This window comes from Melospiza georgiana, chromosome 13 (assembly GCF_028018845.1).
Source record: "Melospiza georgiana isolate bMelGeo1 chromosome 13, bMelGeo1.pri, whole genome shotgun sequence".
Taxonomy (NCBI): Eukaryota; Metazoa; Chordata; class Aves; order Passeriformes; family Passerellidae; genus Melospiza; species Melospiza georgiana.
In genome coordinates this window covers 20,734,767-20,753,523 of record NC_080442.1, presented here as the reverse complement: position 1 = coordinate 20,753,523, position 18,757 = coordinate 20,734,767, and the positions used below count along the sequence as shown (strand labels likewise).

Below are 18,757 nucleotides of genomic sequence, written 5' to 3'. Positions count from 1 at the left end.
GTTTCAGTCAGGCCATGTTTGGACAAGTGTTTTATGCAAGCCTCTGCTGTACTCTCACAAATTATGCTGTGGGATGTTAACAGTCTGCTGACCATTAACAGTCTGCTTACTGCCAGTAAAAAGAAAAAAACAACCATGAAAGAAATTGAATTAATGACATTTGAACTTGTGGGGCAAAAAGAACAGTATATTATATGAGAATCTTCAGTTGCTAAAAAAATATCTACAGGTAGGTATTGCACGCAACTGCAGTTTTGACTTTCACGTGGACAGTTACATTATTTTCATGAGGATTAACAAAACCTGCAGTTTTCCACCTAAATTTACAGATGGAAGAAATTAATTCACCTGCATAGAAAGAACCGATGTCTCAGAATGGGAAAGCACAGAACTAGAAGAGAGAAGAAAACAGCATTCAGATTGGTAATTATTTTGTAATGAAGCAGAGGTAGAAAAGCTTAAAGAGACGTTGTCAAGTATTCTAATAACCAAACTATATATTGTATTAAAAAGTAAAGCATTCATGGGCATAAAGTCAGAATTTCCCAGAAGCCACAAAAATCAACGAAATTTCAACAAAAACCCTGATGCTGTAGTCATCTAAGAGCAACTAATATTAGGATCCTTTTAGTTCTCCAAACCAACTGAAATGCAAAATACAAAACTGACCAGGCATCATGGGAAGCAATTCTACATATTGCCGTCAAAATATCCCAGTGTGTTCCAGATGGGGCATTAAGAATTTGGCACACAGACTTTTTAACTTGTCTCTTTAAGGAAGGAGCAGCAGGCAGTGATCACACTAGTTAACCCAAGGTTTATTTTCTAGGAGCAACAGTAAACCCCAGGTCAAGAAACCTAAAGGTCCAAATGCCCAAGATACTAAAAACAAAACAGAAGCATCAGGATACTTCCTTCTAAACAATGTATTACATCTCAAGCGATGTGTATGAAGATGACGTCAATAGCCTGATGTGAAATATTTTCTATCTGTAGAGGTAAATGAATAGGTTTACATGCGCTCCTCTCCAAACATACACCTAACAAGAGAGAAGAATGAGATGAACTCGCCACAGTCAATTCGGCTGGCAATTACTTACAAAGGTGTATAGATCCTCACCTTCAGAAGCTCATCCTCACCAGCATCAGGAAACTTCTCATGCAGGGAGTCTTTTAGGACCTTGGCAATGAAACGCATTCCATATCTGAGAGAAAGAAAAGGTCAAATAAGACTGCTGCAAGCATGAAGACACCAGCAACTTCACAGGGATAACAGTGGTGCATCAGACTCACGGGATTTTGTCCACTGAACTAATAATGGCAGATAGGAACTTGTCTGTCACTGTCCTCATGTTTCTGATTGAGGCATCCAGGCGCGTCCTCACCTCTTCATGACTTAGGGCTTGCTCAGGAGTAACATCATATGGCAGTTTGCTATTTGAAAAAGTCAGACATATAAAGGAGAGTATTACTCAGGCTAGTACACTTCAAGGACCTATAGCCTGAAACATATTCACTGCCAAAACCAGAAACTTATATTCACTTCGCTGCAAAAAATTATGCACTGCTTTTAATTAACCTGTTTGGCACCATCAGAACTGAAATTCTTTTGCTTTTACTTCCTTTACTTTCCCTTGTGCTGGCCACTGAGAGAAAGACCCAGCTAACTCAAAATTGAATCTTTTTTACAGCATGCACACCAGGCAAAAAAAGCACCACTCATTATACATAGTGGTACTTCAGACTGCGAATTCGTGAAAATGAAAGCTACACATTTGAGTATTAAGATGATGAAAACTTGGACACAAGCAGAGCAGCATCCATAAAATCAATATAACATGCTGCTGAAGGAATGGTTATCCTTTTTTCAATCAGCTGAAACTACTGCATAGTATTCCAGTGAACACAGACAAATGATAATTCATAAAGGTGTATCCTAAATCTCATGTATAGAGAAGAATCTGAATACACATAATCACTTCCATTTTTACCATATCCAGAATTTTGCATAAAGTGTGCATAAACTGCTTTAGATATGGAGGAAGTCATTCATCTGTATGGCTTTTGCTTTTTTTTTTTTTAATACATTAAAAAATCCCAATAACACAACAAAATCCTCAAGTCCTAGCAAATCACAACCACCAAAGAAAAAGAAACCAGAATGACACAAAATCACATAGCTGAATATAAATTTGTCATCAATGGCTGATATTAATTAGAAAGATGTTAGGACCAAGGAGAATTAAACGCAATGTGATGGTTCCTGCCAGCAAGAGCGGCTTTGTGTGCTTGAGAACAGTACGTGTTTGCACAGGCCAAGCATGACATGAACAGGGACTGACATGGAAGCAATTCCCAAATACATTTTCTTACAATACACTATTTTACGTTAGAGGGCATCTCATAGCTAACTATCAAGTTAACATAGGAAAATACCAAAGAGTACTTCTTTTTCCATAATTTAATGACATTCCTGTTCAATACTCTCAGCACCATAACCAGAGTAAGAACTTTAGAACTCTCAGATGAAAGCTGTCTTGACAAGACAGTTGGCAGATGCATGCAGCGCAGCCAAGGAGGCAAGTTTTGAATGACTAACTGAGCAATGCAAAGCAGCTAAGCAATGTTTAGAAAAATACAGTATTAACAGGTCCCATACCTGGCCTCTCCAGTTTGAGATTCCATCTGGTTAACCCAAGACTTGTAAATATCCACAGGATCAGTTTTGATATTAAGTGACTTGTCATCGATGATTTCCTTCACAACTGGTGCAAGGATCTGCCTCAGGGCATTTTGACCACGGGCACCACGATTGAAACTTACCACCATTTTAATAACAGTAGGATTCCCAGTCACAATTTCATGTATCTGGTCTACTTTTGATCTGAAGAAGAAAGAATCCATAAGAAATTTTAGGTATGCATAACTCTGTCACTGCCTATGCTTCCCTGGACTACTGTTCCAAGCATAACTTTGGGGGTGGGGTGGTGGGGGGAGACACACGTTTTTTAGAAATTGTTATTTGTTTCAAGGCATCTTCATGCTTAAAAAGCATTCCCAAAAATGCTTGAGGGTAGTTCCTTAAAAAGTTCATTGCATATTCTTCCTCACAGCAAGTTGTGCCACTCTGCATTGTTAAGTCATGTAACTCAAACTCACACTTTGAGTTACAGTCATGTAAGTCATGTTACACTGAGCACCTAAGGCCTAAGCAATCCAACAAAACACGTCTGAGGACAGCCAGAGTTTCTAACACTGACAGGAAATAGAAGTGCCAAACAACAGAGATTTCAGACTCCTCATTAGTTTTTGCAAATCCAGACAGCTTAGATTTAGCTCTCTTCCTGGCTCCTAAAGCCTGAGTTTGCACTTTGTTGGACATATTTATAATCAGACACTGGAGAATTGAGATTAGACTGAATTTTAGAATGACTTTGCATCAGATCAGAAGTAGCTGCCATGTTGTGAAATCTTGATTGAAGTAAAAAGCCTTCATCTTCTATTGACATACTTGATTCTTCTTTGATAGACTACATTAATAGATATGAAATGGGAAAAGGACAGTGAAGGGACAGATTAGCATTATCTGCATATAAGCACTAGATGTCACATGAAAAGGTGCCTCATTTTCAGGAACTGCCAAAACTGATTCAACAGCAAGAATGTGCCGTATGCTACCACATACTTGATCTCTTCCTGCAGTGCTGTTTGGAAAAGTCGCAACAACAGGTATTCCTCTCTTTGATTGGATGCATAGTTATACAGCGTGAAGATGACAGAATCCATGAATTTTGTGGATTTGTTTTGAGGCATCTGAAAAATCAGCTTGGCCAAGTAGGTTGGGTTAGTCTACAACAACAAGAAAAATTACTTAGTGTACATGTCCCCACTGGTGTTGCTAAAAAACTAAGGTGGCTCAAAACAGTTGCTGGCTGGACTTGATTTTAAAGGTCTTTTTCAACCTTACTTACTTCTATGACAACTACAGCGCACAAGCAAAGACTCTGCTAAGACATATCACCTTCTATGACAAAAGGTTACCGAGCAGTGTAAGAAGTTGCTTACCTGAAGTAGGTAGAACAAATGCTGATAGGCTTCCAACTTTTCTCTCTTTTCTTTGCTCAATGCTTTCAACCCTCCCCTTTGCTTGTTCAGCATCATCATGTCAGAGAGCTGTTCCTTGTTCTTCTTGGTAAGTTTTTTGCTATGAGAAACAACATCCTGGAAAGAAAGAAAAGGTACAGATTTCACTCTGAGAAGTTTCAAACAAGAAATACTGGAAAACAGTTGCATCTGAGAGCTTGTTCTCTTGAATGTGGAAATGCAGGGTCAAGAAATGCCTGGGGCTATAAAAGTGAAGCATTGTTTGCTATGGCAGCAGTTTCTCCAACTAGAAGTATATGTTCTGCTTCGTTCCTGACTTTGTGAATTGGTCTGAAACCCTAGATGGGCTAGTCACTCTTGGCAGCAACGATCAGAGCTGGTAGCATTCTGGAGACACTTGTAAATGTTTTCCTTTTTTAAACTGGGCTTACAGTTTACAAATACTGTTCTATATTCACCTAGCTCACTACCTCCACATACTCTGACAGCAATAGCACTTTTCACTGCAATCATCAGCCCAACCACTGCAGCTTCCTTCTAAGATAAATTTCACTACACCAATTGAGATTTTGCGCTCAGAGAAGCCTAGTGTAATGAATTCAGGACCACATGAAAAGTTGACCAATACTTCAGCTTGAAGAAAAGACAATGCTGTATCAGCAAGAGCCCCTTTTTTTTTTTCTTTTTTGGAAATGAATCACACCAGCCAAGCTTAGATAGAGGGCACTTCCTTTAACCAACAAGCAACCAAGCCTCACAAGCATGTCTCCTGCCTCCAGAATTACAAAATCACCCCCTTGGCTGACAAAATTACAAAATCACCCCCCCTTGGCTGAAAGCTTGTGGCATGTGACTTGTTTAACCCCAAAGGAGCAACAAAACAGTCTCAAAGCCATTCAATACAAAACCTGTTGCATTTGTTAGCTCAAGATAGTCTTGCTGCCTTTTTTAGCTTCAGGACTTGTTTCTTCTCCTCCTACAGTTTTCTTTCTAGGGATACATACTAAATCAGTGGAATTAACTAAGAACATACTGGGAGTAAAAACTAAGTCAGGGGAAATGTTTTCCACTGGGTCTGAGCAACCAACATCTAAGGCCAGGAGCTCTCCATGCCAACTACCACTGGGCTCAATTCTACGTGTAGCTGGTCTCCCAACACACATTTCTTACCTGCAATGTAATTTTGTTTTTCACTAGCAAACCAATTTTGATGTCCATGAGATTGAGGTCATTTTCCAGTTGCTGATTGGATCGGATCAAGGTTACAACTTCTTCACGGAGTTTCATTAGCTCAAGCTCCTCCTGAAAATCTTGGTCACTCTGATCAAGCAAGTGGACAAATTTCCGAACCACAGCCATAGGTGGATTTTCAGCATTAACTAAAAACAGGAAAGAAAATAGACAACGCTAGGGGATGGCAAACAGAAGTAAATACATGCCTTATCTATGTTTAAACAGCACATCAAGGAGCACCCAGAGTCAAATTAGTACCATCTTGTCTAACCAGCTTCATACATTTTAATTCTCCTGTTTTGAGAAAATTGTAAGAGAACTAAATCAAGAACAAAGTATTAGCATAGGGTAGTACACACTGTCAGAGCTAACTGCAAAGCTACAGTTCTATTTTTCAGCAGGGAAAAAAAAAATAGGCAGCTAGAATCAACTTCTCCTTCAGCCTCAAGAACTACCTACACCCTGCACTTCCCTATCAACTTCATCCCGACTGCTCCTCAAAACTGTCTTGATGTTATAGATCACACAGCCAATATCATAATGGTTGACAAGAAGCTTGATGTGATCCAGCAATGTGCACTTGCAGCACAGAAAGCCAACTGCATCCTGGGCTGCATCAAAAGCAGTGTGGTCAGGAGGTCAAGGCAGGTGATTCTCCTCCTCTACTCTACTCTAATGAGACCCCACCTGAAGTGTTCAGCTGTGTTCAGCTCTGGGGCCCCCAATATAGTAAGAAGGATATGGAGCTGCAGGGCCGAGTCCAGAGGAGGACTACCAAGATTATCATGGGCTAAAGCATCTCTCCAATGGAGACAGGCAGAGAGAATTGGGGAATCTCTTCTATGAATCTATGATCCCTCACAAACAGAGATTCAAGCCACAGCAGCTTTATTTTCTTGGCAATACTTACTGAGGGTTTTGTAGTCTTCTCGGGCTTTGTTTGCTCGAATAAATGCTTGAATTTTTATGACATCATTTATCTAGGATTTAAGAAACAAAAAAGCACTTGACATCATTCTGGAAAGAGTACCAAAGTCAGATACAGAATATATTTAACAAGATAGCCTCTTACGTGGTTTCTGAAATACTGCAGACGATCTCTGTAACGTCTTCTGGCTTGATACATCCTGGTCATTGATTGAATCTATTGAAGGGTAACCAAAACACTCAGATCCAAAACTTATCTATGAAGTTCACTACCCCAAAGGCTTACCAAAACAGCAAGCAGAAAACCTGCACTACCTTTACTACTTGGTCCTTTTGTGCACGTAGGTAATCCAAACGGGTTTGATATGCCTTCCTTTGCTTGTAGCCACGCCATTGAGACTGAAAACAAAACAAAACAGGCACATTCACTTTATTTTTCTAATTGAACAGAAGTAATTGCAAATCTGAGCTTCTTTGGGTTCCTCAGCTTCCAATTGCCCTTTTGGCTAAATGAAACATGAAGCAGACGTGCTTGTCTTATCAAGAGACACTGTGTCAAGCATTAACTATTCTCCAAATGTAATCATGAGAGACTTGAAATTACACCATGAAGAGTCTGGGCCTTCTGAAGCACAATTAGGGGTCAAGTATACAGTGAAACAGTCAAGTTGATAGAAACTGTTCTACATAAGGATCATGTGTTAGCTGCTGCTGCTGCTGAGAACAATGGTGTAACAGTTTAAGCTTTCCCAGCAGACCCACTGCCATTCACACTTGGGAAGAGAAGTCAGGCAAGGGGTTGGACTACACTTAAAGGGAGAGTGTGTTATTTTAATGAGCTGGGAGTGGGTGTGGAGGTTTTGTTAAATATACAGCAGAGTATCTGCTACTTAGGCAGAAACAATTGGATATATACTGCTGAAAAAATAAAATGGTAATAGAGTGCAAAGCAACTGTTGCATTTGCACATAATTCAGTTACAACATCACAGAATAATTTTTTTGTGGCTGTCCTGTAAATGCACCTGATTTCATGCTGAATTATCCAGCTATGCTCCAAATCCCTGGACAAATTTGAAGAAAAGCAAGAATACTAAAGACTATGTTGTTTCTCCTTAATTCATAATGAATCACAGCAGCAACGCATCTCATGGTACTATCACCATCAACACATAGAACACACTTCATATTTCCTCACTCTCGAAACGTATAAAAAAATAACTGTTAAAGCTTCCTCAAGTAACTTTTTCTCTCTCTAATTCTATGTGATTACTGGATCGATTATATATGACACCTAAAAGCAAAAAATACACCAAAACTCACTGGAGAAGGAAATGTTTTTAGATAAGTTACAATATGAGGCAAAGACAATTGTGTGCTGTAATTACTTGAATTGAACAAAAACTGTTAATAAGCTTGTGTACAGAAAACAACTGCAGAGTACAAGTTCCAAACAGAATTAAAGGGTATCACTACCTGAATGCAAGTGATTGCTGGGACTTGCTTCTTCAAAAAATTCATTCTTGAGTTGAATTCCTGGCGAACAAGATACCCTCGACAGCAAGCCTGAAGTTTCATAATCAGGTTCTCATTTGCAAGCCACAACTGTTCTCGGTTGTATGCTGCAGTGACTCCAGATATGGTGCTCTGATTTAATGTTATGACAGGAAGAGAAGCCAGAAAAAGAAAATGGAAATACAAAAAAAAAGGATGTTACATCAGCTTTCCATACTGTGCTTACAAGAAGCTCCAAAGCTGTGTTTCAGAAAACAGTGACATCACAGTCCTGTACTCTCTTAGTGACAGGATAAATTTTCATGAAATAGGACGAGGTGTGACACACACAATCTGATGATGCCTAGCAAATCAAATGAATTACTAAGCGAGTTAACATGACTATGGCATTGAAGCATTCTATCTCAGAGCTGCATTAAGGGTGGGAATGGTGAGAACGTCAACTTTCGAGAGAAGGAGCATGTGTTAATCTATTACTCTACCTGTATCTCTTCCCGTGACAGCTGAGTGTCATTTTGCACAAATTCTGCTGGTTCATCCCATCCTCCCTCTTTGGTCCGCAGGTTATGATAATAATGATAGCCTCCTCTCACCCAGTGTTTCACCCACTCGCTGCCATTGCCCCCTAAGAGCAGAAACTGCAATTAGAAGTCTCAAACACACTGACAAGTGTCTTACCTTTCACACATACAAATTTTACAACCAGGAAATTTCCTTTACAGATTATTCTTTCTCCAAACAAGGAAAGGAAAGTTTCTGAATCCCTAATGACCTCATATGAGAGCTACCTAAACACAACGCATTGTATAAGTGGAGAACATTATAATACTCATTTTTTATTTTTTTTTTTAAAAAAACACCTTATTTCACAGAGCATCCACAGCTGCTATCTACAACACAGGATTTTTTTCCCAGGGGCTTTTTTACCTCTAGTTCCAATTCCAATAAACAATAATCTTGCGTTTATTTCACTAATAGTTAGCCACTTAAGGTGTACCTGCCACCTTTTTCTTAACTTCTGACAATTCTTGCTGGTACGTCTCAGCACATTCTGGAGTGACTCCGTACAGCCCAACATCAGGTGAACGCAAGGCACTCAGGGTCTGGCTAATGTCACCACGATCTACTGCTTCATTAATGGCTAGAATTCCTAAGGAGACTTGGATAAAACCAGAAAGCAAGTTAGCGCAGGGTCTCAGTAGCTCACAGCAAGCACAGAATGGCAGAACAGAGCAAGGCAACATGAACACACCCTCATAGCTGGGCTGTATGTAAATTTTACAAATTTTAAGTGTACATAAACATGAAACATAAATAAAAAACCAACTCGAGGACTTGCAGTATAGAGGCCTCTTCAGTACAGAGTATCCAGCCATGCGTGAAACTGCACCTGACAGCATGTAATGGTGTGCCCAAAGTCCCAGTATGGTGCTGATTTATCACCAGAACTTTTCAACATACACAGTTACAGCTCTCCTCTGATGTCTGTTTCAGTTAACACAGTTTCTTCTGGCAGAGCCAGCCACAACTCAGCAACCAGAGCAATAATTACTTAATTGTTTCTGCAGACAGAAACAAAATTGTTATAATGACTGGGAAGCAACAACGGGTGGACCAGCCCACCTGCCAACTGCGTTAAGGAGCAAAGGTGAGTATCACTGACGGGCAGTATTCTTTGTATCCAAAAACCATGAGTGTTTGTCTGGTAATATCTAAGAGAACCAAGACAAGACAACAGTACCTCACACAAATAAAAGGTAATGCTCACCAGAAAGCATCATTTCAATAGTGCATGTGAACACTCTCACTTCTAACCAATCACCCACAGACACACACAGTTAGTCGCAAATGACAAACAATTTGAAAAAGATTGGTCCAACAAGGTAACGTAGTCTAATGGTCACGTGCAAAACTGGAAAAAAATACATATCCCCCCACAACAGAAGAAATTTAGTATTTGAAGAATCTGACATTCACTCCTCAAAAAACCACACCTGCACCAGAAGCCTGTAGGCTCTTCTGGTTTCCTTTGCCACATGTATATGACATTTCTAGCCCCCAACTTTTCCTTAAATAAGTGGTATTTGGCTGGTAGTGGGGATTAATTGCAATACTGTGCGATAATACTTACATCTCTGGGACTCCTCAGTGTCCTTGTTAGCCTTATGAATCCCATCCTGAATTTCATCTAGCCAAAGTACAGCTGTTTCATCCTGTGTGTCCTGAAGAGAATACAACAAGAAAAATATACAATATCAGGAGAAAAGTATCACTATTTTTGCCAAGTTAGATAACCTATATTCAGAAACAGCCAATAGAGTAGTTTTCCATAACAGAGGGAAAAATAAGTATTTCAGTCTTCCTAACTAACTCCAGCACAAGGATATAATGTGGATTTGTGACTGGCAAAAACTACTATGGCATTACCAAACCCAACACTTTCCCTGGACAAAAGAAATTCGCAGGAAACAGAACAAACAAGAAATTCTATCAATAAGAATCACTCTAATAAGATGAGCAAACACAAGGCCAGGGACTTAGTGCCAGCTAGTCCTAAAGCCATACTAGCTAAGAGTATATGATTTTCCAGGAAGTTAGTCCTTCAACAGAAGGACTACCGAGAGCTGCTGATGCACATATGTGTGCAGAAACTAATAAACCTTTGGGTAAGGTCACATCAGGCTGCTCATTTCCCTGCCCACAAAACTTCACAAACCTGTACAAACTAACAAAGCAAAAAGCATTGTATGTGTTGTGGATGGGTGTACACACACAGCAGTCAAAGCCATGTTTTAAATCTTTATTTTAACAGATGGCCTGTCAAGGAACAGTGATCACACAGTATCCTGTATTTTGGCTGGGAAATCTAGCCAAATGAGCTAATGTTACACGCAGAATTTTGAGAGGAGGAAAGGGACAAGTGTTTTGCAAGTCCCAAAATATACATAGAGAACAATGACCCAGCAGTTGCCAAGCATAAGCTTCTCTCCACCCACTGGTCCTTCCTGTAGGTAACTACCAAAAGAAATGCTAAGATGCAACTACCATCCTTCTGACAACTTTTCTCATACAAGCAGAACATAGGAAACCTTTAGTTCTGGAAGGGAATAATAATCACAGTGTACAAAAGAACCGCTATTTACAACATTCAAGTGCTTTAAGGCCAGACTTAAAATGAACATTTCCTCATGTGCTTTCCATATTTTAACCATTGTTTTGGCAGATCTGAAACTAACTGGCTAAATGATACTTCATTCAAGAGCTTAACATGATCTTCATAGCCAGATTTCATCTGAAAGCCAGACAGTCCCACAGGAGTACCAGCAACAGCAAAATTCCTGTCCAGGATGTGGGGGAGAATCATCACTGTAACTCTACTGTACTATGTATCCACAGAAGTCAAAACCATGTTGTGGCTTCTCTACAGTTTTACTGCTGCAAGGCTTTCTGCAAGATACACACAGTGTAACATACTATGGAGTCTACTGTTTTTTCCCCCTCTCACCTCTCTCATCAGCATGATATAGCACTCCCCAATCAAGTAAGCAACTGAACAACATCTTCAGGTGAACATTAATCCTTCTCAGCCCTGAGGTATAGAAATCACTAGTTCATAACAGTTGACTTCAGATTGTGGTTATTTTCCCCACATAGTTACTGTATAATATGATCTTTCTATTTCTGGAATTATTCCCATGCTGCTGGGAGAAGCCCTTTATTTATCTTATGTCTAAATAAGGTAATTTCATACCAACCCAGAAGTTACCAGCACAGTCTGGCACAAGTTTAAGTACAGGATAAAAAGATTTCATTGTTTCATTCTGACTCAGCGAGAGGAAATGCTTCAGCACAAAATGGATCCTGAGGAACATTAACCCTGTCAAGACCCTTGGGAAAGGTGCTCAATGATTTCCATCAGAATAGCATACAGTTTTCTATTGTCATCATACTGGTTTACCTTTAGTCAAAAACAAAATGTTCAACAGAATCTAGACCTTAGCCTCTGTAAAAAATTGTGCATTGCTACTTGAACAATGAGCTCCACAGCAGAAAATAGAAAACAAAACACTCTCAAGTCACGGAAAGCAGACATCTGCTACTTCTCTGTAAATAGATACGGGAAAAAAACCCAGTGTCCCCTCCCTACTACCCAAAAATCACTTGCATACACACACCTGCACTTGTCATCCTTTCTTATACCTTGATGAAAGATGTAAGACGAAACTTGCTCTTCCTCTCTTCATCTTCACCTTTCAATTAGTGAAAACTGCAACTATGTACAAGTAGGTAGAAGTCCTTGGCTAATGACAACTTCAGCTCAAAAAAGCCATAAGCAATGGAAGTGTCATCAGGTGAACAACAGCATATATATTTTGCTGGTAGCATGTATGTATGTTGTTTCACATCTTTTTTCTAATTTATCACTTTACAGATTTTTCCACTTCCAGAAACTTTCTTTTTTGCCATATATATAACTATACTTCAGAGTACATTTAACACAGAACATGAGAATAAAGTACTTAAGCTTGCAGAAAACTTGCAAGCAGAAGTTCAGTACTCCTGGAATGAACATGGTCTCCTCACAAAACCAGATAATGAATATCATTTTTTTCCACAAAAAAGATACGTACCTCACCTGGGACCTGAGTTTAGCTATAGCAAGCCACCATGTGCTCTTAATATCCTTACACCCATCTCCACAGTTCACAGATTGACACTGCTAACTGAAATCTCTTTCTGATTGGTTAAGATCAGTTGAAGGTATGCAGAATGGCCACTTCTCCATTGCCAATTTTGATTCCAGACTTTCAAGACCAGTAACATTACAGCAACACTAATGCAAAGGTCTTTCAAAAGGTGCATTTAACTGCACTCACCTGCGCTTTCTCTCTCTTGGCTCGAAGTAGTGTATCTTGGTAATGCTGTGCTACCTTTGGGGCTACACCCTCCAATTTTGCTGCAGGAGTCTGTAAGGCTTGAAGAGTCTTCTTGGTGTCCCCTTCATCCAGAGCTTCATTAATAAGACCAATTGCCAAAATCCCTAGGGAGGAATGCAAAGGGGGAGGAGAAGGACAAAGTTCCATTCTTGGTTAACAATAATCACAAGCATTGCTTCAGAACAAAAGTGCAGTTAGTCCTTCCTAAATCAAGTAACAGCTCAGAACCACATTATTTTTTCAACAGAAAACATTATTTACTAGCAAAGAAACCAAAGCTATTTCTCCTCTCCAAAGTAGTTGTAATTCTTGAGCGCTGCAATCAAAAAAATAAAGTTGCAAAGGAAAAAAAAAAAAAGCACCTCAGGGAGACCACATGCAGAGACAAAACTGAATCCTCAGACACCCAGGTCAGAGCTTCTAGAAAGCCCAAATGGTCAGAGTTCACAATATTCCAAGGTTATGGCTTGGAAAGAAATCTTCACATGAAACTAAGGCCCTGCATGGAATACCATTTAAAAATACAGTAACCTTGCATTTTAGAAAACTCTTTTATTAAGGACATATGTAGTATCAGCTGTATTATCAGAAAAGTGGATGCTATTCAAGTACAGTAAAATTTACTGTTCAGCAAAATAAAGACCTTACAGTTATCTAAATGCAAACAGAATCTACATCTATAGCAACTGATCCTGAAAATCATGAAATAACTCAGGTTGAGATGAATCCCAGAGTTCATCTGATTCAATTCTCTACTTAAAGAGGGATCCAGCCATGGTTTGGTTCAGTGCAGAACAAAGAACTCTGTTAGATAAAAGAAAGGAGATCAGTGTGGGAATCTCCAACTCTGCTTGTATTCAAAGATTGTGACTCTTCAACACAAGACTTATAAAACAGAAGTTGATTTAAAAAGTAGAACACCTTGGGGAAGAGATTACATTTGGATAGAGTAGATATCAAGGAAAAATATATGCTAAGGACATTGCAAGAACTGCAACATAAAACAATGGCATGGTTTCCATCAAAAACCAGATACAGTAACTTAAGAAAGCACACAGAAAAAAAAATACACTCATACACACACACATACATTTATATACAATCACAAAGCTTGAGGACCTTCTCTGACTAATTCAAGTTATTCATAGAGAGAAGATAAACGTATCTTTCTATAAGGGCATATACGAAGCAGACCAAAGAATTAGGAAATTTCCCAGGAGAACAATTTATGTCATTATAGGACTTTCTGCAGATTTTCTTACAGGACAAGGAGCGTTAAAAGAAACAGGATGTTGGGACTACACAGACTTTTAGAATTCCACTGTAACCTCTTACACAGAAAGGAAAAGATACTATAAAGATACTATAAAACTAGCCCCGGTGTGCGCACCCCCAATGCGCGCCCTGTTTGTGTGGTTTTAACAGATCTACTTAGGTGACCCAAACAGGAAACATAGTGTCTATTTGGAGATGCAGAAAACAAGTTAACCAAGACAGCAGGCTTTTAATTTACAAGTTAACCCTCTCTAGAGTATAAGCTTTGCAAAGTGAAACACACCAAGTACAGAAACAAGGAGTGGCAGAAGACACCGGCTTGTCTCAGTGTACAACATAAATTTTATCATCACCTCCACACTTGTGACAAATCTCTCCCGCTTTATGATGCAAAGCTCCAAGCCTTGCTGAGATACTAAATATTATAAAATTATAAATATTACAAATATAGCTTCAAAGTTAGAGTCAAACTCAGGAGGTTTTCAGTATTGGTCATAAACAAAAATTAAGAACCCTTAATGAAAACAAGAAAAAAACCTAAAAAAATTAAACCATACGAAACAGAACATCACAAGGATCTAATGAAGAATAAGTTTGTTTAACTGTACTATTTTCAAGGACTCCTCTATCTTCACTCTGGATTTTACGTCAACTAATACTGTCTTAGTGCAAGAAGAATTACTCCAGTTTTCTCTTCTGATAAAGTCTTCATAATTACACTCACACCCAGTCTTTTACCACTGTTACAAGACCATTATTAACATAAATACTACTGAGAAACAGAAAGTAAAAAACTTGAAGGGCTACAAGCACAGAATTATATTAACACTCATTCACCATTTTCAGCTTGCAACAGTAATTTTTTTCTTTCATGAGTATATAATTTTCAGTATTCACACTTGCTGCATAGAGTGGTTTGGGTTGGAAGGGACATTAAAGATCACCTAGCTCCAAGGCCCCTTGCCAGGGGCAAGGCACACCTTCCACTAGTCCAAGAAGACTACAGACCAGGCCACTCCATGTCTCATTGAACCTCGCACTGTATATGCATGTATATACTACACCTCTCCCTTTCTCTTCAATATAGGACTACTGACCAATGCCTGTAAGTGAGTGCAATGCACTAGTGGTGATTCCTCGAGCACACCTTTTATATGAATGCAAAGAAACAGGCTTCCATGCTCCAGGTCAACAAGCCGCCTAGGCAAACACTGAGCAGTGCGATTGTAGGGTGTAAGACACAAGGTACAGTTGAAGGATTAACTTCAGAAGCATGGCCACTGTGAGAGCTCAAATATCATTTTCCCTGCACCCAGGGAGCAGGAGTATCACCAGTGATCTGTGTTACACACTTGCAACTTCAGAGAGTTTTTTGCACATCTTCTGATTACAGAGCTAAATCACTGGCAACTAAACCAGGGAATGAAATACTGGGAAGGTAAAAAGACCAGTGCAGATTAAAAAAAAAAAAAAAAAGGAAGAATAGGAAAACCTGAACAGGGAAAAAGTAGCCATCAAATAAAAGGATAAGACTTTAAGAAAAATCTCTTCTACTGAATGCAGCAAATTAGGAAGAAAGATGGAGCACTCCAAGACAAGGCTACAACTAATTGAGAGATTTTGGTAATACTAGCCTAAAATTGGGGGATTGAAGCAAAATGAGAAGATTCTAGACTAATCCTAGACGTTGACAGCAGGCAATGCATTTCCAACCCAAAAAGGGTAGAAATTTACACTGGAAGTATTAATAAACAGCTTTGAAATACTGACATCAATACCACAAACACAACAGACTGCCTGATCTCTCCATCAACAAAAAGTCCTGCAATCAAGACTTTCAGATTACAGAACACCAAGTCTTGTTCACAACTAAGATCTTCCTAGATATCTAATGCATAACACAACTACAAGTCAATCAATAACTTTTTGGATTGACATCTAATTTTAGCACTCCTTATAAGCTACAATCAGTCTACCATGAATTGAACAGAAAAACCTACTTTCATGTTCTTCATGCACAACTTTATTCACATGATCAACACATGATTGGATATCATTCCATGTGATAAATTCATTTCCTTCTGCACTTCTTTCAGCTTTCAGCTTCACCAAATCATCAATGTATCTGTCAGAAAACAAAACCCAAATCCAGTAAACATGACATTGCAACAAGCTGCTCAGGGAGCACACAACCCTGCACTGAGAACTGCACACTAAGTCGGAGAGGTAACATGAGAGTTGAAACTGAAAATGGGGAGAAAGAGAAATGATTGTGTGTGTGAAGGATATCAGCACAAATGTGAAGTAGGTTCAATCAGACAAAACTGCCAAACAGAAAAAAGCACTGAAACGCTGAGTAAGAGTCCAGGACAAACAAAATGGGTGAGCTGGCATAAGTACTAGTGACAACCTGCACGATTTTAATGTGAAATCCACAAGACAGCACAGGAATCAGACCAATAAGAAACAGTATTCGCAAAAACAAGATTCAAGAGATAGCAGAGATTAAATCCGTACTGCAAGAAAGAATGTAGAAATCATGTAAAATTTAAGAGAAGGAACAGAAAATTCATGAAGCCACAGAGCACCATCAAGGATAGCTACAATTCCTTGAATTACTCACCTCTGTGAGTTCTCATCCTCAATGTTTGTAAGGCCTGTGACAGGACTGCTCAGTTGTTTCCACACTGTGTTCATATCCCCTGAATCCAAAGCCCTGTTAATCAGGGCCACAGAAGACAGCATCTCTACAGCAACAGCCAGTTCTGGATGGGTGAGGTGACCCTGCATACAAAGAGGACAACAAATTAATTCTATTCACTCTATACAAACTATTGCTGCACACAGAGAACAGTGGAGTAGCTGTCAGAACAGACATGTAACAAGGCAAAGAGACATCCTTTAAGACAACAAAGTAGAAAGGTGAGTATCATAAACAAAGCTCGATCACTAAGTAAGAGACTGAGGTAAAGTCTTACAAGGCCGATCAGATCAAGATCAAAGGATTAAACCACATCAGAACAGACTGAACACCAAAGCAGTTCTGGGAAGACTCAAGACAGGTTTGTTCCAGAGAACGCATTCAGGAAAACAGACAAGGTGGACCCAGTGACCCATGTCAACCTTCAGAAATAACAGAGAAGTTGATACTTACTTCAGGGCTCTGTTGCTGTAAGGTGGCCAGCTCCCTTTGGTAAAGATCTGCAGCAAATGTATAAACCTCTGGTAACTGGGCCTCTGGATTCATCATTTCTGCCACAGTCTTCTCAGCATCACCCATTCGAATTGCTGAATTAATTTTGGCTACTGCTGCCAGTTCTAGAAATTCAAAGAGCATAAAAAAATGAGGAAGGCAGACAGCTGAGACTCCCATAATACTTACTAGCACTTTCATTTTACTCAAATACTTAACTAGAGAAAGAATAATACCCAAACTGCAGGGAAAGAGCCAAACTCTCAGATCCATACACCCCCTACACTAGTTAGCTAGTCTTCCATTACTGAAGACCATTAAAACACACAATGTTCCTATTTAATACTAGTTCACCTTTTTGTCTGGTTATCAAGGGACTGTTTTACCATTTCACTATTCTGATAGTAAGAAGCCTCACTGCAAATTTTTGGATGGGTGAATCATACCGATTTTCTCTTCCTTTCTACCTCTATCCTGCTCAAGGCAGTAACACAGGCACTCCATATTGGGTACATGCTGGCTAACTTAAAACACCACAAGAAGGTAAACAAATGTGGACGTCCATGCCTAAAAAATAAGGCACTTCAAAGGTAGTTGCCTACTTAATTCAGCATTCGCTATTTTCCTCTTGTATTCTAAATCCTCTCTCCTCCAACCTCTGTTACTCTCCTTTTTACCTATCACAAAGTAAATTGCTCCTGGACAGTAAGAGAGCTCTGTGCAGTCTCAGAAGCATCTGTCAAAAACCAATCAGCAAATTATCGGCATTTTATTTGCTACCTGATATTTGGAAACAGTAATGGTTCTATAGCTCAGTGTGAATGATCAGCAGATAAAACTATCTTTCACATCTCTTGGAGCAATCCAGATTTTCTTCACAGATCCACAGCATAAAAATTCATAAAAGTAATCTATAAAAAGAGGTTATTTAAGATGGATGCAAAAATTCAATGTTTCTTAATTCAAAATAATGTTCTAATGCTGTTATCTCCAGCCACATTGTAAGAGTTGGATAAAAGACACTGCAAATAATTAGGGCAACCAACTCTCTTACATGTTCTTAGCAGCTGTAAAATACTTAAAGAACATTCACAATGACCATTCATAATAAACCCAAATACTGTGCTGCTTCATTTTCTTGATCAAATCCACAGTGACTTTGCTACAGAAATTTCTGCTGATCCTTACTTTGCTGGTACTGCTGCGCTGCCCTGTTAGCAGCATCCACTCCCAACTGCAACTCTTCCTTCTGGAGAGGACCTGTAAGGCCAGCCTAAAGAAAAAACAGAAACTGTAAGGGTGAAACAACGTCAAGTTAATTTCAATTGCCTCAATAAAAATACTCCACTTGAACTTAAACCAAAAAGAATAGACGTAAGGAAATACGAAATTACTCACCAGATTCTGAGTTCAGGTGCTGAAAGATTGTATGTGTACAATCTGATCTTTTTTATATCAGAACTGCAGTCCCATGGACATAGCAATAAAAGGCAAGATTGCTTCCAAAGTGATAACATACTTAAGACAAAAGGCACAACTTTGAGGGGAAAGGCTCTCTGTACATGAGCTGGTTG

The 18,757-nt window shown here is 39.2% G+C and overlaps 1 protein-coding gene across 2 annotated transcripts in view; it reads right to left on the bottom strand.

The window, feature by feature from the left end:
- Positions 1 to 18,757, bottom strand: part of IQGAP1 (IQ motif containing GTPase activating protein 1) — a 53,718-nt gene that overhangs the window by 13,094 nt on the left and 21,867 nt on the right. For both annotated transcript variants that reach the window (XM_058033469.1, XM_058033470.1), the window contains exons 11-28: positions 18,372 to 18,456; positions 17,145 to 17,308; positions 16,614 to 16,774; positions 15,991 to 16,115; positions 12,656 to 12,819; positions 9,910 to 10,000; positions 8,776 to 8,937; positions 8,261 to 8,403; positions 7,740 to 7,910; positions 6,580 to 6,663; positions 6,410 to 6,481; positions 6,248 to 6,317; positions 5,275 to 5,483; positions 4,066 to 4,221; positions 3,686 to 3,849; positions 2,660 to 2,884; positions 1,294 to 1,434; positions 1,121 to 1,205 (exon numbers count right to left, since the gene is read on the bottom strand). In XM_058033469.1, the coding sequence (XP_057889452.1) occupies positions 1,121 to 1,205; positions 1,294 to 1,434; positions 2,660 to 2,884; positions 3,686 to 3,849; positions 4,066 to 4,221; positions 5,275 to 5,483; positions 6,248 to 6,317; positions 6,410 to 6,481; positions 6,580 to 6,663; positions 7,740 to 7,910; positions 8,261 to 8,403; positions 8,776 to 8,937; positions 9,910 to 10,000; positions 12,656 to 12,819; positions 15,991 to 16,115; positions 16,614 to 16,774; positions 17,145 to 17,308; positions 18,372 to 18,456 (2,472 nt within the window). The remainder of the gene's footprint in view (positions 1 to 1,120; positions 1,206 to 1,293; positions 1,435 to 2,659; positions 2,885 to 3,685; positions 3,850 to 4,065; positions 4,222 to 5,274; positions 5,484 to 6,247; positions 6,318 to 6,409; positions 6,482 to 6,579; positions 6,664 to 7,739; positions 7,911 to 8,260; positions 8,404 to 8,775; positions 8,938 to 9,909; positions 10,001 to 12,655; positions 12,820 to 15,990; positions 16,116 to 16,613; positions 16,775 to 17,144; positions 17,309 to 18,371; positions 18,457 to 18,757) is intronic.